This window comes from Vulpes lagopus, chromosome 12 (assembly GCF_018345385.1).
Source record: "Vulpes lagopus strain Blue_001 chromosome 12, ASM1834538v1, whole genome shotgun sequence".
NCBI lineage: Eukaryota > Metazoa > Chordata > Mammalia > Carnivora > Canidae > Vulpes > Vulpes lagopus.
Window position 1 is genome coordinate 38,314,152 of NC_054835.1, and position 24,557 is coordinate 38,338,708.

Here is a 24,557-nt window from a genome sequence, read left to right on the forward strand (position 1 = left end):
GATGATAAGGGAATAACAGAAAAAAAACCCTGCAAACTACCTTAGAAGGTAGATCTGTTGAAAATCACTCTATAGTTGTACTGAACTGTTTATTAAATAAAGACTCTCTTTACTTATAAATGTTAAATAAATAAACCCATATGATGTACTAGGCACTGGGGATGCGTAGAGAAAGAGACAGCTACATTTAGTAAGGGCTCAGTTGTTGTCTCAATCGGTTTTCACTCTAGCCATATGGCTTAGAGGTTCTCATCAGCCCCTTTTTAGAAGTTGCCAGCCACATGAAGCTCAGAAGGGTTGTTATTTGCCCAAAGCCACACAGCAGTGCTTGAACTCAGAGTCTATCTCAAGACACATACTTTTTTTTTTTTTTCCAAGATTTTATTTATTTGACACGGAGAGAGAGAGCACAAACAGGGGAGCAGGAAAAGGAGAAGCAGAGTCTCAGCTGGGCAGGGAGCCCCACTGGGTTCCATCCCAGGACCCTGGGATCATGACCCAAGCTGATGGCAGATGGGCAACTGACTGAACCACCCAGGCGCCCAAGACACATACTCCGTAACCCCAACGCTGGCGCGCTTCTTAGTCCCTACCCTCAAGGGGCTTCCTGCTCTGATGGGAAAACAGACATTGGACCAAGTGCTCAAAGAATAAACAGCATGTCAGATGCCCACTCTAAGGGATTTGGAGAAGGGCAGAGAAAGGACGTGGAAAACATAAGCACCGGTTGGCTGGACTGCAAGAAAGCTAAGAAGCAAACAGTCCGTTTGAAGTGAACAGAACGTACTTTTTCCAAGGTGAGACTCCTGGTGACAGAGAGGGAGGCTCGGGAGCAAAGGATGGGGGCTCAGAGTCACGCCCGGGCACTGTCTTAACTCTAGGGGGCGCTCTTCCGCGCGGAGCTGGGCTCCAGGACCCCGCGGCCTCGCCAGGTGGGGGCGTTCGTGTACACAGGCTCGCAGACCACACGGGGACTGCCACGTTCCTATTTATTTATTTAGTAAATTTTTAAAAAATATTATTTATTCATGAAAGACAGAAAGAGAGAGAGGCAGAGACACAGGCAGAGGGAGAAGCAGGCTCCACACAGGGAGCCCGACGTGGGACTCGATCCGGGGTGTCTAGGATCAGGCCCCGGGCTGAAGGCGGCGCTAAACCGCTGAGCCAGCCAGGGTGCCCAGGTTCCTTTTAAAAATCATTTAGCTGACAGAGCAAGGGAAGATGAATGCCAGAGGACTTGGATCTCAGCTGAAGGACAGTATTCCAGTTACTGAACTTTCAGCAAGTGGACCTTTCGAACAGCATGATCTTCTTTGAAAAGGTCTCCCTTGTGTGAAAAATGAACTTTTGCCCAGTCATCCTCTTGAATTATCAGAAAAAAATTTCCAGCTCAACCAAGATAAAATGAATTTTTCTACACTAAGAAACATCCAGGGGCTGTTTGCTCCACTAAAATTACAAATGGAATTCAAGGCAGTGCAGCAGGTTCAGCGTCTTCCATTTTTTCCAAGCTCAAACCTTTCATTGGATATTTTAAGGGGTAATGATGAGACTACTGGATTTGAAGATATTCTTAATGACCCGTCACAAAGTGAACTAATGGGAGAACCACACTTGATGGTGGAATATAAACTTGGTTTACTGTAATCTGTTGTGCTGTTCATGAAAATAGAGGGGCTGCATGTTGTTTATAGTCATCTTTTTACTATAATTTGATGTATACAACATTAAAAGTACTGACACATGAAAAATAAATAAATAAAATCATTTAGCTGACAGCTTATAACCAAGACCTTTTTTTTTTTTTTTTTTTTTTTTTTTTAAGATTTTATTTATTCATGAGAGACACAGAGAGAGAGGCAGAGGCATAGCAGAGGGAGACCAGACTCCCGGGAGCGGAGCCCAAATGCGGGACTCGATCCCAGGCCCTGGATCAGGTCCTGAGCCAAAGGCAGATGCTCAAGCACTGAGCCACCCAGGTGCCTCTAGGACTCATGACTCTTTCGGGGTAGTGGAGGTAGCAGGAGGTGCCTGAGCCCTGGATGGGGCAGGATTCCATCCACCGAGGACTCTGCCCCGGGTCCCTGCACGGAGCCTGCATCTCCCTAGTGAGAGAGAGAGAGGGAGAGGGAGGCAGGCTCCAGCCTTGTAGGCACTCCATAACATTTGTTGGATGACCGCATGGATGGATAGATGAGGAACATGTCTCCCAGCCCCTCTTCCTTCGCTCCAACTCTCCAGGTTGGAATGTTGCCTAGGGATAGAAAACAAAACAGAACAAAACATTTTGGTCCCAGGAGAAGGACGCTGAATTGTTATTTCTCAGCAATTTTTACAGCTAAAAATTTGCTTCCTCACTTTAGGGAACCCAAAGGGTATTATTATTAGGGTTGGGTTATCCGTGGCATAGAAAATGACAGAGCGATTGGGGTGGGGAGAAATCCATTAAAAAAATATATATATCCCTCACAAATTCTCTCTGAAATGATCTGTGTGTGTGGAGGGGGGGTAGTTTCTGGGACAGTTATGTCTGTATCTCCCAGGACTGGGCTCTTGTGGGGACACTGAGTGTCCTTGGTGGTGTCTGCCACCACCCCAATGGAACCTCTGAGGCTTAAGCCCTGGGATCAGGGATTAGGGGCTCCCAGGTGGCTCAGTAGGTTGAACGTCTGTCTTCTGCTCAGGTCGTGATCCGGGAGTCCTGGAATTGAGTCTCTCATCAGACTCTCCCCAGGGAACCTGCTTCTCCCTCTGCCTGTGTCTCTGCCTCTATCTGTGTCTCTCATGAATTAAAAAAAAAAAAATCTTAAAAAAAAAAAAAAAAACCCTGGGATCAGATGCAACTGCATAGAATTTCCTTTAATCCTCGCTACCACACTGAATAGGAGAGAGGCCTCCTCACTATTTTACAGAGGAAGAAAGTGGGTTCAGGAAGGTAACATGCCGAAAGTGCCCCTGCTTTGAGGGGCCTCACACCTTGCACCTCCTAGGGCCTGAGACTTCTCTGAGAGTGGGGGACCTGGGCCAGAAGTTTCTTAAGGCCCCTCTGGCCCGAGGATGGGTTATTCGACCCTGTGCTGTGCTGGCACAGAGGGCACAGTGAGAGTGAGGTGGGGGCTGTGACTGGCCAGGCTCCATCTGCCTAGAGCCCGGCTTTTTTTGCCTTAGAGAGAGACAGCCAAAGAAAACCAGGAACAGGCCCAACACCATCTGGATGGGGACAGAGCACAGAGACTCTGAGATGGGTGGCAGGAGGGAGTAGCCAAGAGAGCTGGGGAGAGGCAGCCTCAGGGGGGAAGGGGAAAATACAGAGAGCTTTGGGGGTAGAGGCCGAGTGGTGGGGTATTGGGTTCCGGAACTGGAGTCGCACCTACTCCCCTGACCAGCTCTTCACAGTGTCCGCATAGGAGGCCCATACCAGCCTCTACCTTTTCTACCTCTGCCCCTGTAACAAGCCTCCACTCACCTGCTCATCTCTTCTGCCCACCCCCACTGCCCCTACTCCCTGCTCACCTTAGGCCAGGGCCAACCCCTGTTGGATACCCCCCTACTCCCCTTCCCCTGGCCTTCCTGGAATCCTGCTCTGTCCAATCTTGGAGGGTTTTGTGGGGGCCTTCTGGCCTTGAATCCAACTCTGGGCAATGGGTAGGTTCTCAAAGTCTTGGGGATCTTATCATGGGGATCTTGGGGCTTCAGGCTTCTTTGGTCCCTATTGGCAGGCATGTTCCCAACCCCCTTTTCTCCCCCCTTCCACTCTGTCTGGCTTCATGGGAGGAGAAAGCATGTAGAGGACCAAGAGCCAGGTACCTGGAGATGGAGGTGCCCTGCCTGGTGTTGGGGGGGGGGTACTCTTTGGCTTTCTTTCTCCCCCAGAATCACAAAGCCTAGTTAGCTAGGGTCACATGAGGTCAGGCCACATCATTTCTATCTTTTTTCTTTCTTTCTTTCTTTCTTTCTTTCTTTCTTTCTTTCTTTCTTTCTTTCTTTCTTCTTTCTTTCCTTCTTTCTTTTTTGTCACATCTTTAGAGGCTGTGTCTGCTTTTTGCAAGACCTTGGTCTGTTTATACCAAACACAGTAGTGTGGGTGGGGTGGGCATAGGGGGCCTGGGCTGTCTGTGTACAGTGACAACAGAGGCTGAGTGTGGGGAAGAAGCCATCCCCCAGGCAGACCTTATTTGTCCATAAACACAGTCTGCCTCAAGCCACCAGGCAGAGGAGGAGCAAAGCCATCACCAGACTGGGACTTCTGTCCTTCTACTGCCCTGGGAGGGGGCATTCCCAGGCACAGCCCTCCTCCCCACACACGAGCCCCCCCTCCTAGTGCCACCCAGAGTTGTTTCCACAGCAAGCTGGTCTGTTCTGTAAACCATAGTCCCCTAGCCATGCAGCCCTCAGAAAAAGGACAGGTGTCCTGCCTTCTCACACCTGTGGCGGGGGGATGGAGGGAAGGGGAGGCCAGTGAGAGTAAAGGCCCTTTGTAGGTCCATGTGATTCCGTGTGTCTACTTGTCCTGTCCCCTGGAGCAGTCAGGCTCCTCTCACAGGGTCGTGTGAAGGGCCCAGGCCTGTGGGGCTGGCTCCAGGACTCTACATGGCTTATGGATCTGGGGCCAGTCTCGAAGCCCAAGCCTGCCCCTCCTTGTCCCTAAGCCTCTTGGGGAGTGGTGGGGAGTGGTTGTCCATCCCTGGGACTTTGTTTTGTGGCACCACTATTTCCCCTTTGGGTTAACGATTGGTGGAGAGCTCTGGGGATGCCATTTCTTGGTTCCCCTTGCCTGGGCTGCCTGATAGGTCCTGTGATTTCTAAAGCCCTGGGTGCTTAGCCAATAGAAGGTTCCTGGCCTTGCCCCACCCTTTTGTGAGTTTGCTTCTGTGTATAAAGGCTGGGGCCCCAAGTGGACAGTCCAGTGGGTCCAGCCCAACCCAGGCTGAGCTCTCTGTCACACAGCTGGCCCTTCTCCCTCTCCCAAGATGCTGTTTTGGCACAACCAGCCAGATCACCTGTGGCCCAGTCCCGGGGAACTGTACCCAGGGCCACCAAGTGGCTTGCTCAGGTAAGGGCCAGACCCCTTCCCCCAGCCTCCAGGGAAGGTCCTGGTCTGAGTTGCATGCACAGATAGAGGAGGGAGATGGGCTTCCTGTGCCTGGGTTCCTTTTGGAGAAGAGAAGTGGTCATATGGTTAGTGGATCCTGGAACATCTCAAAACACCCTGACCACCCACCCTCTTGAGGCACTTTTGTTGGGCATTTACTTGGTATCAGACAAGCCCTGAGATTGCAAACAAGTAGTTGACGGCTGATTCTTGGAGATGTTTAGTAGGATCTGGAATTTGCCCCTTAAAAGAGGTCTCCCAGAAGCCAGAGAGTTGAACCGGGGACTCTGAGGCCCTGGCTGCTTCTGGAGTGCTTGCTACAGAAGCCTTTGGTTCCCCAGAAGGTCTGGCTGAGAGCAGCAGAGCCCCATAGGGGATGAGGTGGATGGGGCAGAAAGCCACCAGTGCTCTCCTGTTCCCGGCAGGGAGTCCCTGCCCTTGCCATACCTGAAGCAGGAAGAGCTGCACAACATCCCCAGCTCCGAGCCTTCCTGCCCCACATTCCAGTACGTGCTCTGTGCAGCCACGTCCCCAGCTGTGAAGCAGCAGGAAGAGACCCTCACCTACCTGAACCAGGGTACGTGGGGCCTGGGGAAGGGAAGGACTCAGCGGGGCAGCGAGCTCTGGAGCTGGGCCGCAGTGCGAGATGGGGGTGGACAGGCTCCATCTCTACTCCAGTGGGGCTCACACATCCCCTTGACCTCTCCCAGGCCAGTCCTATGAGGTGCGGATGCTCTGCAGTCCCAAGCTGAGCGATGCCACCCAGTGGGCCCGGCTCTTGAAGGTAAATGCATCCCCTTCCTGAACTGGCAAGGGCTGGGTATGACTGTCCCTCTGGGCAGGAAGCCAGTGTCATCGCTGTGATGTCACTGTCAAGTTAGAACCCTCTCCATCCACCTTGTAACTTGACCTTCACAGCGGCACGGTGGTAGGGAGGAATTGCTGAGGAGAGGCACAGAGAGGTTAATCTCAAGGACATATAAGTAGCAGATCTGGGATTTAGAAATACATTTACATAGCATTATTCACATACAGTATTCCTTCTCTCAAAAAAATTATATATTTAGCTCCCATGCATTGCCAGAAACCGTTCTGTGAGCTAGGGATGCAACAGTAAAGAAACAGATGTGGTTCCCTTCCTCAGGGAGCTTGCATTCTACTGAGACAAACATGTGATTACACAAATTTTATGCAATGACAAATTGATTTACCAATTGCAATTTGAAAACTGCAGCAAGAAAAAAAATAAGTAGAGTAACGAGGAGTGGGAAGGGATTCACTCCCTCATCTTACAGATAAGGAAACTGAGGCTCAGGACCTCTAAGTTACTTCCCTAGTTTCACAGCTTGTGGGTGGGAGGTGGGCGTCTGGACACAGACCTAGTGATCTAAGTTCTTCTGTCCCCGGACGGCAGGAAGCAAGGTGGGGTGAGGAGGGCGGGATGGTTGGCCTGCCCCAGCTGTGGGAACTGGTTCCCAAATGCCCAGGCACCCTCTGACCTGTGAGCCATGCTCTTCTGTGCCCACAGAGTGTGGTACGTGTGGTTTTCCATGACCGACGCCTGCAGTACACAGAGCAGCAACAGCTGGATGGGTGGAGGTGGAGCCGGCCAGGGGACCGCATCCTGGACATCGGTGAATGGGGAGGGACCAGGGACTCTTCAGGGCCACTTTCTGGCTCAGAAGGCCTTGTGGATGGGGAGGGCTGAGACTTGCTCCCTACTTGCCACCTTGTGCCTGCAGATGTGCCGCTGTCTGTGGGAGTGATAGAACCCCGAGTGCTGCCCTCACAACTCAACATGGTGGAGTTTAATTGGGACCCAACCAAGAGGACCTCCCTCTTTTTGCAAGTGAGTCTGAAGCTGGGACTGGGAGGAGGCCGGAAGTCAGACGGGGGTGGTAGCTGGGAAAGGAAGATGAGTTTGGGTTGGGGTGAGGGAACAGTAAGAACAAACTGCTTACAGAAAGCACCTTGAAGATCAGATATGGCTAAATGTTTATTTTTACTTTTAAGATTTTATTTATTTATTTATGAGAGACACACACACACAGAGAAAGGCAGAGGCACAGGCAGAGGGAGAAGCAGGCTCCATGCAGGGAGCCAGGTGTGGGACTTGATCCCGGGACTCTAGGATCACGCCTTGGGCCAAAGGCAGTGCTAAACCACTGAGCCACCCGGGCTGCCCCAGATATGGCTAAATGTTTATTGAATCGCATCTCAGGGAAGGATTTGTTAAACCTTAAAGCAATGAAAGAAGCTAGGAAACTCAGAACAGAACTTAGCTTCATAAAAAGTAATGGTCTGCAATACATAGGCAAAATTAAAAGAAGACATCAAATGGGAAAAAATAGTTGCCATATGTGACATATAATGCATAATATCCTCAATATATAAAAAGTTCTCATGTATCAATAAGAAAAAATAGATGAGGGGCATCCCTGGTGGCTCCGTGGTTTAGCGCCTGCCTTTGGCCCGGGGCATGATCCTAGAGTCCCAGGATCAAGACCCACATCAGGCTCCCTGCATGGAGCCTGCTTCTCCCTCTGCTCGTGTCTCTGACTCTCTCTCTGTGTGTGTCTCTCATGAATGAATAAATAAAATCTTAAAAAAAAAAAGAAAAAAATAGATGAAAGCTCAATAGAAAAACAAGCCAAGGATATAAGCAGACATTTTATACACGAAGGATATAAACTGCCAATCATTGTAGAGAGTTCAACCTCAGAAAATGCTAATTAAAATTACATATAAAAAAGGCTCTTATTGGTGAAGTTTGGGGAAACAGACACCCTCATATCCTGAGAATGCAGATTAGTGTACTCATTCTGTGGGTAGAGTGGCACTTAGGCAAAATTTATTAAATTTTGGGTTCCTAGTCTTTTACCTAGTCATTCCATTTATTTTCTTTCTTTTCTTTTCTTTTCTTTCTTTTTTATACATACAATTTTTAAAAAGATTTTATGCAGGGAGCCTGACATGGGACTTCATCCCTGGTCTCCAGGACCACACCCTGGGCTGAAGGCAGCACTAAACCGCTGAGCCCCCCGGGCTGCCCATAAATAAATAAAATCTTAAAAAAAAAAAAAAAAAAAAAAAGACGACCCTGAGATCATGACCTGAACTGAAACCAAGAGTCAGACGTCTAACCCACTGAGCCACCCAGGCACCCACCCCCTAGTGGTTCCATATCAAGAAATTTATCTGACAGCAGTGTTCAATAAGTACACAAAGATATATTGACTAGCTCTTCATAGCAGCATTCTTTCTCATATTCAAAGATTTTAAACAATCAAAGCATCCGTTGGAAGAAGATTGACTTTTACCTAAGTTTGACTGCAGATGTATACTGGAAATTATGTAGCCAGAACATGATAAAAGAAACTGCTTTCCTATAAGTAAAGAGAAAGTAGAAGACAAACTTGCATTTAAAGTTTGATTTCCATTGGATAAAAACAACATGTGTATGTATACAACTTACTGTACTTTTCCCCTTTTTTCTTGCCCAGAGAAAAGGAAGGAAGAAAGGATCCTTGAGTGTTAACAGGGATGAATTCCTTACTCTGAGTCAGAGTCCTCCATCGTTTCTAGGTTGAATAGGTTTCCCTTTATAATCCAACAGTATTGTCAAAAGTTACCTGTGTGTCCCTCTTTTGAGTGTTCATCATGGTCTAAGCACCTGGACTGGAGGGGAAGTCAGGTGGATGTGGTACAATTTCACTTCCCCCCTTCCTAGTGGGACCTTGCCCAGGTCACATGATCTTTGTTTCCCCACCTGTCAAGTAAGATCCTTTAACTGTTCTTCGCAAGATTGTGGGAGAGCTGGGGCACCTGGGTGGCTCAGTGGTTGAGCATCTGCCTTTGGCTCAGGGCGTGATCCCGGGGTCCCGGGATCGAGTCCTGCATTGGGCTCCCCACAGGAAGCCTGCTTCTCCCTCTGTCTATGTCTCTGCTTCTCTCTGTGTCTTCATGAATAAATAAATAAAATCTTAAAAAAAAAAAAGATTGTGGGAGGACTATAGTGGGCAGTGTAGGTAAACAAAGGGGAAGATCTGCCAGGCAGTACACAGAGGCCACAAGCTGTGTGGAGTAGCAGGGTGGGAAGGCTTCCTGGAGTGGACTGTTCTATTTAGCAAATAAAATACAGGACACTCAGTGAAATTTGAATTTTAGATAAAAAACTTTTTAGTATAAGAATGACCCATGGGGTGGGGAAAAGAATATCCCATGAAATATTTGGGACATATATATATGAAAAAATTATTTGTTTATCTGAAATTCAACTTTAACTGAGTAGCCTGTATTTTAACTGGCAACTCCACCCTGGAATGGGATGTTTTGGCTTAGATGAGAGAAGGCATTGCTTTCCAGGTAGAAGATTCTAGGGAGCACTGTGCAAGTGTATTGGGGGCCATAATTAGGCTGGCTAGGTGGGTCAGTGTGTTCACTGATGGGTGAGAGAGAGCAGCCTCACAGAAAGGCTTGACTTGACTTTTTAACGTGCTCAAATGCGAGAGTCAGGAACTTTGCTTCTCGGCCCAGAACCGTGGGGAGCTACTGAAGAATTTTGAGCAAGGGAAAGAACCTAATAAAGTCATGCATTCATAAGAAATTCTAGTTGGGGATGGAAAGTTGCTGCAGTAAAAGGCTGACAGGTGACAAGCAGGTAACAGTTTTTTTTTTTTTTTTTAATATTTATTTACTCATTCATGAGTGACAGAGAGAGAGACAGAGGCCAAGGGAGAAGCAGGCTCCATGCAGGGAGCCCAACATGGGACTCGATCCTGGGTCTCCAGGATCACACCCTGGGCTGAAGGCAGCACTAAACCGCTGAGCCACCCGGGCTGCCCCAGGTAACAGGTTTTAAGTGGACTTTCTTGAATGTGGGGAGGACCTGGAGTCACCCTGCTTTCTCTTTGCTTCTTCACTTCAGGTTCACTGTATCAGCACTGAGTTCACTCCTCGGAAAAAAGGTGGGGAGAAAGGTGTTCCCTTCCGCCTCCAGATTGACACTTTCAAGCCCAGGGACAAGGAACTTCCCCCTGAGCACCTGCACTCAGCTGGCTGCCTCATCAAGGTGTTCAAGGTACAGGCAGGTCCCTTCCCGTCCTTCTCAGGACTATCACCCTCGCTTGGCTGGCTGGGTGGATGCCAGCCTGCAGTCCCCTTCTCTCTCTACACAGAGGGATGGGGCTGGAGCTCGTTCTAGAGCCTCTTCTGTAATGAGCAGTGGGCAGGTGAAGGGGCTGCCGCTGAGTTTTCCTTGTCACTCTCCTGTAGCCCAAAGGAGCTGACCGCAAACTGAAAACGGACCGGGAGAAGATAGAGAAGCAGCCCCTGCAGGAGAGAGACAAGTATCAGGCCGCCTGTGAGAGGACGGTGTTTGTGCAGGTGCCACGAGGTGGTGGGGGCCAGAGAGGGGTTTGGAGGAGAGATCCTTATTGTACACGTGGGGAAATTGAGGCCCGAGGGCTGTGGCTGCTCCAGGATCATCACAGGGCCCTGTGACTCCACCTGTTTCCTTGCAAGGACGAGCTGCACCGTCTGCTGGAGACTCCGGCGCTAACGCCTTCCAGCCTCGGGGCTGTCTCCCGCACCTGCACCTGCCGTGGCCCCGCCTACCTGGGCCCCCTCTGCCGGGCCACCCCCCTCCCGGCCTCGCTCCCTGCCGCGCTGCTGCTGGCCAGCTGCTCCTGGAAGCTTTGCCGGCTCCCGCAGCCAGGCCTCGGCTAGTGTGCTCTCCTGCTTCCAGGGGAGTCTGGTCTGCTTGTCAGGGACTCCTGGGGCAGGGACCACGCCTGGCCCAGCGCAGGCCCCTGCCCGCTCTCACGCAGGGCTGAGGGAACGCCGAGGCTGACCCCTGTGGCTTGTTCCCCACAGTGCTCGCCGTGGCCAGATCCCGGCACTGGGCCCTACTCGCCTCTCAGCCCTCTTGCTCTGACCTCTCCGCACTCCTGCAAGCTCCTGTCCCCGGAGAGGTGAGGTGGGAGGGCACCTCCCAGCCCCCGGGGGGCGAGCGTGAAGCGGAGAGCGCCTCAGCTCAGCGGTCCGGGGAGGGGCAGGATTGGGGGTGCGGCGGAGGGGAGGAGGCTCGGCCCTGTGCCCTTCGGGTTATACGCGGGTGACCCAACAAGCTCTGCAGCCCAGGGAAGGAGGGGGCGGGGCTGGCCGCGTTGCCGACTCTCTGCTCCCCCACAGGCTCTGCTCCTCCCCACCGTTCGCCTTGGACGCCTTGGGGGGCAGCCCGGCTGAGGTGCGTCTTGCTTTTCCGATCCCCCCCACCTCTATCCCAGAGCCTTCTCGGGCTTCACCCTCCAGAGTGGGGTGGCCCTGCCCCCTGGCGGACAGAGCTTGTATGGCCACAGAGGACTGGGCACTTGCCACCGGCAGGCTGAGCCTCCTGAGTGCTTTCAGACTTGCGGCTCCCAAGGGCAGGGCTGCGTTTCTCCTACCCCTTGCTCTCAGTCCCTAGGCCCACGGTGATACCAGGACTGCCCTCTTTATGCCTCAGGATCTGAACCCTGGAGCCTCCATCCTGGAGACGCAGCAGTGGTTGCACCAGCACCGGTTCTCCAGCTACTGCCGGGTGCTGGCCAATTTCACTGGTGAGGCTGGGGTCTGGCAGGGACCTTACCTGTAGGGGACTGAGGGCAAGACACTCACACACGGATCTGCCTGGCTTGCTGTGTGTTCTTCAGCTGACTTCTATTTAGGACTGAAAGTTGCCAGGCACTATGCCTGCAAGGCTCTCTTCTCCTGTATTATCCCATGTAATTTATATAGTACCCATGAGGATAGGGCTCAGAGAGGTTAAGTAAGTTCCCCCAAGACACACAGCTAAGAAGCAAATGGCAAAACTGGGATTTGAATCCAAGTTTGATCCTCATGTCTGCACATACTTAAGGCTATTTGTAGACTGATGTTGGATTGTGTCCTTTGCCACCCTTGATCCCAGGCCTCTTTCCCCCAATCTGGTCCTGTCTGACTCTGCAGGCACTGATCTGCTGAAGCTTACCCGCCAGGACCTTATCCAGATCTGCGGGGCTGCCGATGGGATCCGCCTTTTCAATGCTCTTAGAGCCAGGTGCTGGGTACTGCCAACCAGGAGCCCTTTTCCTCTGTAGTGGCATTTACCAACTCAGCTAATGGTTGTGTCTCATGGCATGTTCAAGCTGGAAGGTACCTTAAGGACCACTTAGTCTCACACCCTCTTTTTAAAGAGGAAGGAACTCAGGCCCAAGGACAGTGACCTGAGGTCACAGAGCAAGGCTGGCAGGGATGCGCTGAAAAGTTCGGTCCTGTGATCTTTTTCTGTAGCCACCTCACTTGCATTACTCAGAGGATAGAGATGAATTTTTCTCATCTTCTCTTCCCCCAGGGCCCAGCATTCATTAAATTCGTGGTGACCTCCCTGGAGACCTGGGAGGAGTGGGATTCCCCTCCTCCCCCGCTAGGGAAGGGGGATGTTAATTTAGGTAGGAAGTGTTGATATGTAAACTGTTTTTCTGACCCAGACCCATTCGTCACCGGCTGACTTTGTATGTGGCACAGGAGGCCTCGAGGCGAGAGAATGAGGTTTCTAAGAACCACGACTCAGGTGAGGGTCTGGCCTCTGTTTCCAGAAGGCAAGAGATCCAGGTGTAGCTGCATTAAACCTTTTCTGGCCTGAGGAGAGGATGATACTCCATCATTCCTGGGATCCAAGGATGCCCTCCTTGGCATTCCCGTGTCTTCCACGACCAGATTAGTCTTCTCCTTCCAAGATGTAGCCTAGGTTTATTCTTTCATGTTCTACTCCCCAACCCTGTCTGACTTTGTCATTCTGTTAATATGTAGGATTAGAACATTGTAATCTTATTGTATTTGGGTTTCAGCCATTCATATGTAGGTGTCTCACCTTTTTAAATTGGGGCTCCCTACAGTCTGAGGCCTCCCCAAAGCTGAGGAATAGGTGAGGATTAAGTGGATTTATAAGCCTCTTTCCTTCTTTATTCCTTCCTGAGCCTGTCCCCCAAGAGGCTCTCACCTTGCACTCTCCTTCCCAGTAAAGGGCACCCCACTGATCCCTGCCCTGTGCTGCCCACACCCCCAGGCTTTTATCAAGAGATCTCTCTAGATGAACTCAGTGCTGTGGAGCTGATGGGGAAACTGGCTGAGCTCTTGGCCCTCCCAGCCAATCAGATCCACCACCTCTTCCACCAGGGCCCTGGGGGCATCCTCATTCTCCTCAGCGACCAGGTAAATAAGTCATGATTCTCAGTCAGGCCCCACAAGGGCCTTGATCACTCTTCCACCTCCGGCCCAGTTTCCCTTTTCCTGCCCTGGCTTATTCTGTTTGGCTCTGAGAACAGAATTGTCTTAGTGACCCCTCCTCCCTTGCAGGTGGTTCAGAATCTCAAGGATGAATCATACTTTGTGGCTGTGGTGAAAAAAGGTAGGGGTTTTAGAGAGAGAGAATTGTGTCTGGCAGAACCTAGAAAGATTAAGATTCCTCGAAGGTATGTATATGCTGGCAGTGGGGTGCAGTGTGTGCTGTGTCCCAATCAACTAGTAAACATCTGAGTGCCAGCTTTGTTGATGTCAAAGGGACAGATTCATATAGCTGCAAGGCAACTGTTTACCGCTCAGGAAGAAAACCCATCTGAATAAATGCATCTTCACGAGGGAAGAAATGTTCCAGTTTCTATGTCCGGGGATTTATTATTATTTTTTTAAGATTTTTATTTATTCATGAGAGACAGAGAGGCAGAGACACAGGCAGAGGGAGAAGCAGGCTCCATGCAGGGAGCCTGCTGCGGAACTCGATCTGGGGACCCGGGGAATCACACCCTGAGCCAAAGGCAGACGCTCAACTGCTGAGCCACCCAGGGATCCCTGTCAGGGCATTTATTAAGAGGGTCTCTTCTGTGGCGCCCCCCCCCCCCCCCCCCAATCCTGTAAGGCAGAAGATGCTTCTGGGCATCACCCGGCACACAGCACCAGACCAGTTGGCTTGTGGTTCTGGTTATTCAGATGTTTGCCCTCTATACCTCCTACAGGATAGAGGGAGGTTTCCTCAAGACGGAGATTCAGTTGGGGGAGGAACACTTGGGTGTGGCCAATGCCCTGCAGGCTGCTTGGTTTGGGAGCGGCAGAGGTGGTAGCTGGCCAGTCTTATCCCAGTGGTGCTCTTTTCACTGCTTGCAGTGCAGAATCCAGATGGCTACTACCTGGTTCTCACCTAGGCCCAGGGACATCCCACTGCAAGAGTTGGAGACTGATGCCAGCCTGGTTCTCTGGGGCCCCATGTTCACCAGAAGCCTGGTTTAAATCCTCAGCTGCTTCATCAGGCTCCAGGTGCAGCGTCACATCCTACCCCTAGAGAGGCAGGGAGCAGCCCTCAGGCTCACATCTCTTTCTGCTCAGCTGGCCAAGCCTGTGAGGCATGAAACCTGCCAATATGGAAAAGGCACCTTTGCCCCAAGCAGTGCTGCCTAAACACTGGGTGCATGGACTCCTGTTTATTTATTTAAAATTGTATTCACCTCTTCTTTTTCTTGAAATTAAAAGTTAATTTTAAAGGCACATATATATTTAATGTATTGTTCAATGCTTATTAAACTTTCTGGGTGTTTTGGTCCTCTTGGGGAAATGTTCTCTCCTTAAACTATAGACTAGAGTAAGGGATGGAATCTCAGAGGAATAGATTAATCTGGCTGGATTTTTTCTTTTTTCCAACTAGTGTGGGCACCAAGCCTCTAAAAAGCCCATTCAACTATCAAATTACTATGCTTATTTATAACTTCTAGAGACTTAGAGCTCCAGGGTGGCTTAGTCAGGTTAAGCAACTGCTTTCTGCTTGGGTTATAATCCTGGGGTCCTGGAATCGAGCCCTGCATGGGGATCCCTGATCAGTGGGGAGTCTACTTCTCTCCCCCCCTCTGCCCCTCCTGCTCATGCTCTCTAAAATAAATAAATCTTAAAATAATGTAGTGGTATTTTAGGTCTTAAGAAATCTTTCCGTACGTTAAAGTCATAATTTCCTATGCATATTTTGCAAAATTAAAATTTTAATTTTGCATTTCACTTTTAGGTCAATAATTGACCTGAAACTGATTTTTTTTTTTTGTGTGTGTATCCTTTTCCATGTAGAAAACCAATTTTATATTAAATTAACTGTTTTAAAAAGTGAAAATGCAGGGGCATCTGGCTGGCTTAGTAGGTGGAGCATGCGACTCTTAATCTCGAGTCATAAGTTCCAGCCCCACGTTGAATGTTGAGATTACTTAAAAATAAAATCTTTTTTCTTTTTTAAAGGGATGAAGTAAAGAGAGAACTATTTAGGGTAGGGAATTTTATTTTATTAAGATCTTATTTATTTGAGAGAGAGCGAGCGAGTAAGCATGAGTGGGCATGGGGGGACAGGGGGAGCAGAAGACTCCCTGCTGAGTAGGGAGCCTGATGTGGGCTCCATCGCAGGACCCTGGGATCATGACCTGAGCCAAAGGCAGACACTCAACCGACTGAGCCACCAGGTGCCCCCCCTCGGAATATTATTAAAAATCTCAAACACTGAGGAGCATCAGGGTGGCTCAGTTGGTTGGGTCTCCAACTCTTGATTTTGACTCAGGTCATAATCACAGGGTTGTGAGACTGAGCCCCAGGTTGGTGCTCTGCATTCAGTGGGAGTCTGCTGGAGATTTTCTCTCTCTCTCTCTAAAAAAAAAAATTAAGTAAGTCTTAAAAAAAAAAAATTTCAAACACGAAAACAGAAAACTCACATGTATGGAGTGGAAGACAAGCCAAGATGCCCTCTTAAAAATATCTGTTTAATTCCTTATTGATCATTTATCTCAGCACTGATCACATGTGGCCTATACTTCCATAGGGCTCCCCACGGGTGTTTCACGACGGGGTGGTTAACTTCAGACTGAAATTCAGGTTGCTGTTTTGGCTCCACTGCTCATCTCCACCAAAAGGACAGGGACCCTACTGGATTAACCTTTGTGTATGTGTCTCAACCCGGGAGCCTCTTGCACAGACTAGATACTGAACTTTGTTGACACGAAGGGCAAAAAAGCAGGTAACAAGTATCTACCATGTTGTCATTATCTTTTTAATCTTCATTCTCTAAAAAAGTAGGTACTGTTATCCTCATTTTACCAATGAAGAACGGAGACAGAAGGGTCAACTGGCCAAGGTTATTCAGATGGAAGTCAGGCAATCTGGCTTGGAGTTGTTTTAACCATTATACTACTCTATCATCATTCCTTCCTAGTCAAGGTGAGGGCAATGCTCTCACAGGGGACTCAGTTGAACTGCTGCTGTCAAATGAATTAAAACAAAGGTTTTTAGAAACTCTGATTTATATTATGTCTTCTGTTTTTCTTAGAGACAGGTGTTCAGGGTATTAAAGGCTATTAAAAAGGTTATTAAGCCTATTAAAATAATTAATAAGGGTACTGGTTAAAGAATATTTTAAAAATATAAGGATGCTGGGCAGCTCCGATGGCTCAGTGGTTTAGCACTGCCTTCAGTCCAGGGCATGATTCTGGAGACCAGGGATCGAGTCCCATGTAGGGCTCCCTGCGTGGAGCCTGCTTCTCCCTCTGCCTGTGTCTCTGTCTCTCTCTCTGTGTCTCTCATGAATAAATAAATAAATAAATCTTTTAAAAAATATAAGGATGCCAAAAAGAAGTGCCTTCATTCAGCCTCAGGAGCCTTTGTAGTTCTAGGGTTCAAGGAAGTTAAGAATCACAGCTCCGAGTCAGGCTATTTCCACAGCAAAATGAAAAGTCTTCACAGCTTATTTCCTTTAATTACATCATAAACAAAATTAGAACATACAGGAAACAGTAATAGTTACATAACAATTTACTTTATATATTTATATATAAAAAACATTTTTCTTTTAGTCCAAAGATTTTAAAGCAAAAGGAATCCTCTACTGCCACCTTGGATTTTAAATAACCCTCCCTCCCCCCATCCTCAAGCGCCAAAAGTATCGGGTGGAAGCAGTCACTTGGACAGCTAATGGAGCCTGGTGTTCAGTCACCAAGTCGGGGACTGTGTGTCAGCCGCAGGGACCAGCTGAGTGCTGGTGCAGGCCTAGTGGAGAAACAAGCAAGCAGCAGTTCTCACGCATTGAAGCACTCCAAAGCAGAGCTGAAGGAGGCTTAGGCCACAGCAAGTCTGGGATCAGACACTGCCATTCAACCATCCTCTGCCTTCTGTCCCCTCAGGGGAAGAGGCGTCAGAGGGGGTCAGTGCAGGGATGAAACAGCCTGGTTTGAAGGTAAGAATTTCTCTCCCAGCACCATTTGCCCACCCATCTGCATCCTCAGGCAGAGTCCAATGGGCAGGGGTTGTCCTCCCTGCTGTCTGAACTCTGCACAGGTCTGTGCTCTCAGTGTCACCAGAAGGTGGGCAAGGCTGGGGAGAGCGGCCAGGAACTGCACTAGGCAGGAAACAGTTCCAGGTAGGAAAAAGGAGGCAGCTAGGGTGGGAGGAGGCTAAAGGCTGAGTCATTAAACAGGAACGGAGAAAGGCAGATGCAGAAGGCCTTTTTCTCCCCCTACCAACAGTAGCTTGGAACCCTTCGTCCTGGGAAGTCACAGGCCCTCAGGGGCCAGCTCCCACAGCAACAGTGGCAGCATATGAGAAAACACCCACACAGCTTCTACTGAGTCCCGGCCCCTGGTCTTGTGTGTGTTAGAGGTTAGCATGTAGTTTGGGGGTAGGGTGAGGAGGGGAGTCAGAGAAACAATCTCAGGCTCACCTCTTTCCTGCACTTATTAGAAAGTAACAGTCATCAGAGAAGCACAGGTAAGAAATTATTAAGGGCAGGAAAAAAATATGTAAACCCAGAAAAGCAGCAGCAAAGGTTTCACTTTTTACAGGTCTATCATATAGCACTAGGAAATAAAATCATTCAAGTCTTTGGGGGTGTGGGGGGAGAGGGGGTGGGCAGGTAAAGTATTAATCAAACCATGCCAGTTAAAGACTCCTTTTCAGGTTAGGATTTCCTAAGACTTTCGGTTGTCATTTACTAGTGCCATAAAAAAATAAAAGAAAGAAAAAGAAAAAGAAAAAGAAAAAAGAAAGAAAGAAAGAAAGAAAGAAAGAAAGAAAGAAAGAAAGAAGAAAGAAAGAGAAAAAAGAAAAGAAAGAAAAACAAAACAGAAGTAATGACTCCAGGGGCTGAGAAGGGTTAGGCTAAGGTAAGAAACACATGTATATGTGTGAGCAGCAGTGTGACACAGATTTGAATTAGTGAAAGTAGTAAGCAATAGTGACAAGCAAAACTTAGTGGGGCAAAGATTTCTTCTACTTTAATAAAAAAGCCATCGCTTCAAAGATATCCCTGGGTTCTTTGGGTATGGCAGAAGAGAAAGGGTATGTGTCTGGACACCTCTCTTGTCCCATCTCTTCATGGGGTAGGCATTCTCATTTACTGCCTTCCAGCCCTTGCCCTGGTGAAAGCCATGCCCAGAAGCACTGGTGGTTCTGTGAGGGGTGCCAATCCCCATCTGGGTGACTCTGGGTAGGTGCCTGGTAGGCAGAAGCCCTCCTTGCAGTGAGGAAGGCGTGGAGTTCACTGGATGGAGAGGAAAAGTGAACCTACTCACATATGTGAGGGAGGTGTTGCTACATATTTGGGACAGATGCCTGTATCTGAAGCAAAGTGCCCCAGTTCTAGAACTGATTCTTTCCTTTACTTTGAATCTCATCTACCATTTTCCCACCCCAATTCTTCAAAACAAGATGCTGAAAAACAGAAAATAGACTTGATTGACACAGTTCTGGCTGTTCATGGTGTTTTCCCTAAAAGGGCAGTGAGACACCTTGGCTGAGGAAGCAGACACTCAACACCTTTGAACCAAACTCCACCGAGGCCTTACTCAACCCATGAGGCTGAGTCAGAAGCAGCACAATATGGAATTTCTCTTAATACCTCACATGTGAGCTTATCCAACACATTTTTCTCTTGCGGAAAATTAAGTGTAACTCTGTTGGGCTCCAAAGATTCACTCAGACTCAGCTGAGAGGTTCTTACTGACCTTCTTAAGGGTCAAAACCTTCAGAGATGCAGATCTGATGTTCCTAATAAAAATGGACAAACAGGTAGACTTGCCTCGTGAAGGGGAGCTGCAGAAGCTCTTCATGCAGAAAACTCACTTGCCTCAAATGGTAGTTTCTGGCAGACAGAGTTTGTCTCAAGTGAGACGGCAAGTTTAGAGAAGCATGTTCTTTGCTGGAGAACCAAGCTGTTAAGTTAGGGCACCTGGATATATCAAATACAGCCAAATGTTATTCCCAAATTACCTGGGTTCATTATATCCTACCAGCATGGTCTTATATAGTTTCCTGTATCTTCCAATATTATAATTAAAATTTATGATAGATAGGTGACAAGGGGTTTAGACTCCATATTTCCCCTTACCCTCCTGCTGCTTTAGGGTTCTTTGGTCCAAGGGAGGGTTTGCTTCAAGACTTCCAATCAAACATCTTCCTCCTCTTATCAAACAAGACTCGGCTAATTCACACTGCCTGGGCATGAGGTGGTTAAAGATCCTAGAACTGGTGGGCAGATAGGAAGGCAATCTTAAAAAAAAAAAAAAAAAAAAGGTATTGGAAGCTCAAAGCATACCACTGAAGAGTCCTTCAGCCAGGATGCACAATGGAGATGGTTAATCTTAAACCATGCTCAAAGAGGGGAAGGCAGGATGGGCCCATTTCCTTTAAACCCTTCCTCTCGCATTGGTAGCACCTGTCACAAGCAGCCTGTGACTTTCAGCCTAATAAACATTAAATGGCCAAGGTTCAACCATGATCCACAAGTGTTCCTCCTCTTCAAAACCACAGTCACCTAAAGATATACTGCCCACACAAGTAGGCAGGCAATACTCTCTTCCTTCTGGTGCCACACTCGTACTTCCCTACAACTTCAGACCAGGATAAGTTCCACCGCACATTTTGTTTAACCCCCCATGGCATGAATGGGCTATCAAAAAGGTAACAAAGCATTTTTAAAGGCAATAAGGAGAAATAAAGGTACCCGACTGCTGTAGCATTAGAGCTATATTGAACAGTTCAAAAGGCCTGTAAAGCCCAAAATAAAGCATCATGAAAATATATGCCAAGTGTCCCTCTAAAATATGTGCTATAAAGAATACGTAAAGTTTCTGACTTATAGGTCTGCTATGTCAACCTGATGTGGAAATTAAAAAAAAAAAAAACATTTAAGAAATACTCTTACATCCACTAAAGAGCAGACAGAATAGGAGGAAAAAAAAGGATGAAGCCAAATCCCCTTATTCTTCATACCCAACAGCTTGATTTCAAATTTAGTAAGCAAACATTCAAGACCACTCACTGAAAAATGGCCCAAGCCATACTATAGTTACTATATTAAAGGTTGCCCACAGACTTTGCTTAGATTAGGAAAGGACCCAAAGAATAAATCAGTAGCACCACTGGGAGTGAGATGGAGGCTTTAAATAGAAAGCAAGGATGAATATAGGAAGAAAATGGGAGAAGTTAGTGCAAAAAAAAAAAAAAAAAAAAAAAAAAAGCTGGAATCACCTTGATGGAGCCAATGTAGAGGCCAGAAAAGATACTCACGTAGCAAATGATGCTGTAAAATGTAGAGGGAAAGGCTGCTTAGAAAGAGGTAATCTGGATGTTTAATAATGTCCTCCACAGACACAGCAATAACCCCTCCTGGCTACTTGCGGGTCTATGCAATAGCTCTGAAGGTATCATTTGACTTCTCTCAAATCTCTTCATTCACCCTGTATTCATCACAGAAGGTAGAGTCCTGGGACTCTGGAGTCAGATGAATGGACCAAGGAGTTTTTCCTAAACTTCTGAAGCCTTACTGAATTTTCAAAAGTGTCCTTGATATTAAGAGAGGAAGCATTATATTCAGATGGCAGAGCCCTTTCCACCTAACCAAAACTTACCATGTTCTGGGTTCTTAAGGTCCTGGTACATTTCATCAGCTGGCGTAGATTGCAGTCAGACATAAAAACGTATTTCCTTCCATGCTTGATGGGCCTGAAATTTTCTTGCAAAAAGAACAAGGCCTGACCACATACAAGCCAGTGCCACACGCTCCTTTTCTCTCTCACTGGACTCTGTTCTTGACCCAGACAGGAGTGGGTATGCTCTTTGAGTTGAGAAATGGCATTTCCAAGATGATCATGTCTTCGTGAATAGGGTCTTTTACATTTATGTACTTTTTAAGTAAAGAAGCGCCTTACTAGCCTCAACTGTGGGCAATTTAAATCCATACTTGCTAATCAATCAGAGTTTTATGGTTAATTTGTTCAGACAATACTAAAAAAAAACTTAGTATGTTAGAACAGATGGCCCCTAAATATTTCTCTTCTTCGTTTTGTTTGAATGAGTGACCTGGGGATCTGAATATTATTAACCACATCTGGAAGTGTGTGTATGCATGTATCTTTGTATAGGTAGAGTATAATCAGGAGAATGAATCTCACTTTAAAAAGTATATTCCTAGGGCAGCCTGGGGGGCTCAGCAGTTTAGCGGTGCCTTCGGCCCGGGGCCTGATCCTGGAGACCCGGGATCAAGTCCCACGTCGGGCTCCCTGCATGGAGCCTGCTTCTCCCTCTGCCTATGTCTCTGCCTCCTCTCTCTCTGTGTGTCTCTCATGAACAAATAAATAAAATCTTTAAAAAAAGTATATTCCTATGTCAACTATACTCAAAAAATTCTTTTAAGTATATTCCTCATGTGATAATTTAGAAAGAGGGTAAGGAGAAGGGGGAAGGAAAAATAAAAGTAATTTGAGCTTTTACAAGGGAATAATAAAATTGGATTTGGATTTAAAATAAATTTAACATGCGAAATAATGCTGGATAGTACAGATTTCTAGCACTCTTTCATCAAATTGCTTGTGGAGAAAGAAGTCATACTTTATTCCTACATATGCTGGTAGAGCCAGCACCTGCAGTGTTATAACAAGCCTTTTAACAGCCTGGATCATGTAGAAGATCATGAGGGACTGCACAATAATGTCCTAAAATACCCCCCTCCTCCAAAAGAAGAAAGTTGTCCTATTAAATATCACACAAAGTTTCTAACTTTGGGGTTTAGATTTAAATCTACTTCTTGTACTTCAGAAACTCATTTTATTTCCCTCATCCTTTATGACTTTTTTTTGGGCATAAGATAAGGAAGCCTCTTCCTTGACTCTGAGTCATGGTCACTGAATACCTGCCTTCAGCTCTGCTGACCATGCTCAGCAGAGACACTGAACACCCTTCTCCTTTTCAATGTTTTCTTTCTCCGGCCCCAAAGTGTTCACCTGGTTATCCCTGCATTTCATTCATGGGAAGTCTGGAGCACAAGAGAGAGAAGGTTGACAGGTTTTGAAATGGTTCTGGTCCTTCATGGTGCCAACATTCGAGATAGACCATCAACACTGACATACGGTTGACCAGCTGTTCTAGGGTCATTCTTCTATCCCTGGTAGGCTGGAACAGGGGGGAAAAAAGAGAAACTGACCAGCTAGACTGCATAGCAACTCTAGTAGCGTTCCTGCTATAGCAAAACCACCTCACAGACACAAATCAGGGATGCTACTGCTCACACTCAGATTCCAGTGAACATACGACCTGTCTGAACTTGGGTTGGGGGGCTTTCAGCTCAGTTTTGGGATTCACCATTCCACTGTTTACTAGTAACACATTTCTCTTCCCTTATTAAGTTAGTGGTGTCTGATGGAAGGAAAAATGTGCAGGGAGAATACTGGGCCTATCATGCGTATTATCATATATCACAAAGTAGAACAGAAACCAAAAGGCAACGTTTGTTTTCATCAAAATAGTTTTAGCTCAATTTCTTCTTATAACATTTCTTGTTTTTATTATGGTTTCCCTTCAGACTGGCAAAGATTCAGGCAGGGTCCCCTAATGATAAAATTTAGAATTAAAAAAATATTTATTGATAATGTCTCTTTTAAAAATGTTTGGTAACCCCAACTAATCATCCCAAATGCACACTGTAAACACAACAACGGCAAAAGAGTAACAACTGAGTGTGAGTAAGCGGACAATGAACAGGTGAACAGATGGAGCCAGAATGCAGGAGGGAGCGACAAAGAATGGAAGACAGGTGTGCAAAGTGTGCTACAGACAGTGACAATTTGAGTAAGTCATCACATTTGGACCACAGCGATTTCGGGGCAACCACTTGGGAAACCTCTGGGCCAAATACTGAGAACATAGGAGGAGGAATGGATGAGCCTTCTTGGTGAGCATGCTCGGCATGTTGGCTTAGGGACAAGGAAGCACAGAAGCTCTGTAGTCATCTCCTGATGGATGGCTACCATTTAGAGGATGCAAAGAAATTTTCTTTCTGGTCCCTGGATACAACAGATATTGTTTTTCTATGCTTTCCTTGACCCTGGAGGACTGCAGCTGCTGTTCCAAAACCACCAGAGAAACCCCTTCACAAAATGAAGAAACTGCAGGAGCAGTAACGCTGGGTTTGCTGGAATGCCCCCTTCCCTCCACCTTGCCTACTATTTTCTTCTTGGCATGTCCACTGGGAATGGTTAAGTTTTACCAAACCACATGATAAAGCCAGCATGGGCTTCAGTCCCCTGGTCACAGAACTTGAATGGATGGAGGTGAGGGTGGGTATGCATGTTATGTGTGGCTCTGGGGATCTGGACGCTGCCCTCACTTGATAACCCTTGCCCAGAACACTGGGGTTGCTTCCGCTGGAGACTCCATTGTAACTCTAGAAGTGTCATTAAATACTCAGTTCACCAAGGTTGACCACCTCCATTGTCATAGGATGATGCAGCATCTGCAGAATCGCTGTCTGCTGCCCCCTACTGATGGGGGTGGAGTGACAGGTGCGAAGTAGGCGTGGACTTTAATATTGGGCAAATGGGTCTGAAACAAGACAGAAACATTACTGAGAGAGAGGGCTTAAACAGAAAGAGCAATGTTGCTTTTCAGAAAAAAAAAAAAAAAAAAAAACCGACAAACCACAGGGGCTGAGTGAACATGAGAGCGAGGCAGAGGCTGAGTACCAGTCAGGATGTTGAGAGGCCTGGGTTCTGCTTTGTAGCATTTCAGGTTATTCTAAATGACTAAGAGGCTCACATAACTTTGGTACCTGCTTTTTAATAATAAAACTGGGGAAAAGCTTCAAACTAATCTCTTAAGCTGTCCCAAAGGGATCGCTAATTGGATTCCCAAAGTTGAAAGAAATTATTCAAGCTTAAAATAATTTTTTCCAAGTCATTGTGGACAATGTTTCTTCTGATATTTCCTTAAAAACCTCATTATCCTCTTTTAACAACACGCTGCTAGTTTTTACTACGTAAATAGCTTCTGAATTCCTACAATACTCAAGGCACTGTGCTAGTTATCTAGGGGGTATAAAGATGGTCAACATGGAGATCCCACTCTTACGGAACTTAATAGTCCAGACATAAATGGCTAAATT

The 24,557-nt window shown here is 47.4% G+C and overlaps 2 protein-coding genes and 1 pseudogene across 7 annotated transcripts in view; 2 read left to right on the forward strand and 1 right to left on the reverse strand.

Annotated features, from left to right (window-relative positions):
• Positions 1 to 1,221: 1,221 nt before the first annotated feature.
• LOC121473819 lies at positions 1,222 to 1,751 on the forward strand (annotated as a pseudogene).
• A 3,164-nt stretch (positions 1,752 to 4,915) lies between these two features.
• Positions 4,916 to 16,614, forward strand: LOC121474237 (transcription factor CP2-like protein 1). Of its 4 annotated transcripts, none has more exons than XM_041727182.1 (15): positions 4,916 to 5,053; positions 5,434 to 5,669; positions 5,803 to 5,876; positions 6,621 to 6,726; positions 6,835 to 6,941; positions 10,020 to 10,172; positions 10,367 to 10,477; positions 10,967 to 11,064; positions 11,285 to 11,339; positions 11,598 to 11,691; positions 12,080 to 12,170; positions 12,601 to 12,683; positions 13,179 to 13,324; positions 13,469 to 13,519; positions 14,271 to 14,650. In XM_041727182.1, the coding sequence occupies exons 3-15, from the start codon at positions 5,823 to 5,825 to the stop codon at positions 14,445 to 14,447; spliced, it is 1,326 nt and encodes a 441-aa protein (XP_041583116.1). In that variant the 5' UTR covers positions 4,916 to 5,053; positions 5,434 to 5,669; positions 5,803 to 5,822; the 3' UTR covers positions 14,448 to 14,650. The 4 variants fall into 4 exon arrangements, with proteins under 4 accessions (XP_041583116.1, XP_041583115.1, XP_041583113.1 ...); XM_041727181.1 differs by lacking the exon at positions 14,271 to 14,650 and adding an exon at positions 15,954 to 16,614 and having other exon boundaries at positions 4,918 to 5,053; positions 5,518 to 5,669; positions 13,469 to 13,520; XM_041727179.1 differs by having other exon boundaries at positions 4,918 to 5,053; positions 5,518 to 5,669; positions 13,469 to 13,520; positions 14,273 to 14,455.
• A 5,374-nt stretch (positions 16,615 to 21,988) lies between these two features.
• Positions 21,989 to 24,557, reverse strand: part of FBXL20 (F-box and leucine rich repeat protein 20) — a 103,861-nt gene continuing 101,292 nt past the window's right edge. For all 3 annotated transcript variants that reach the window (XM_041724965.1, XM_041724966.1, XM_041724967.1), the window contains one exon: positions 21,989 to 23,998. In XM_041724965.1, coding sequence (XP_041580899.1) covers positions 23,891 to 23,998 — 108 coding nt within the window. In that variant the 3' untranslated portion in view covers positions 21,989 to 23,890. The remainder of the gene's footprint in view (positions 23,999 to 24,557) is intronic.

Coding starts and splice junctions, on each gene's coding strand:
- LOC121474237 (XM_041727178.1), top strand. CDS start 4,971: ATGCTGTTTTGGCACAACCAGCCAGATCACCTGTGGCCCAGTCCCGGG. Junction 5,670..5,802: donor CCTCACCTACCTGAACCAGG/GTACGTGGGGCC, acceptor GACCTCTCCCAG/GCCAGTCCTATGAGGTGCGG. Junction 12,171..12,600: donor TTCAATGCTCTTAGAGCCAG/GTGCTGGGTACT, acceptor TTTCTGACCCAG/ACCCATTCGTCACCGGCTGA.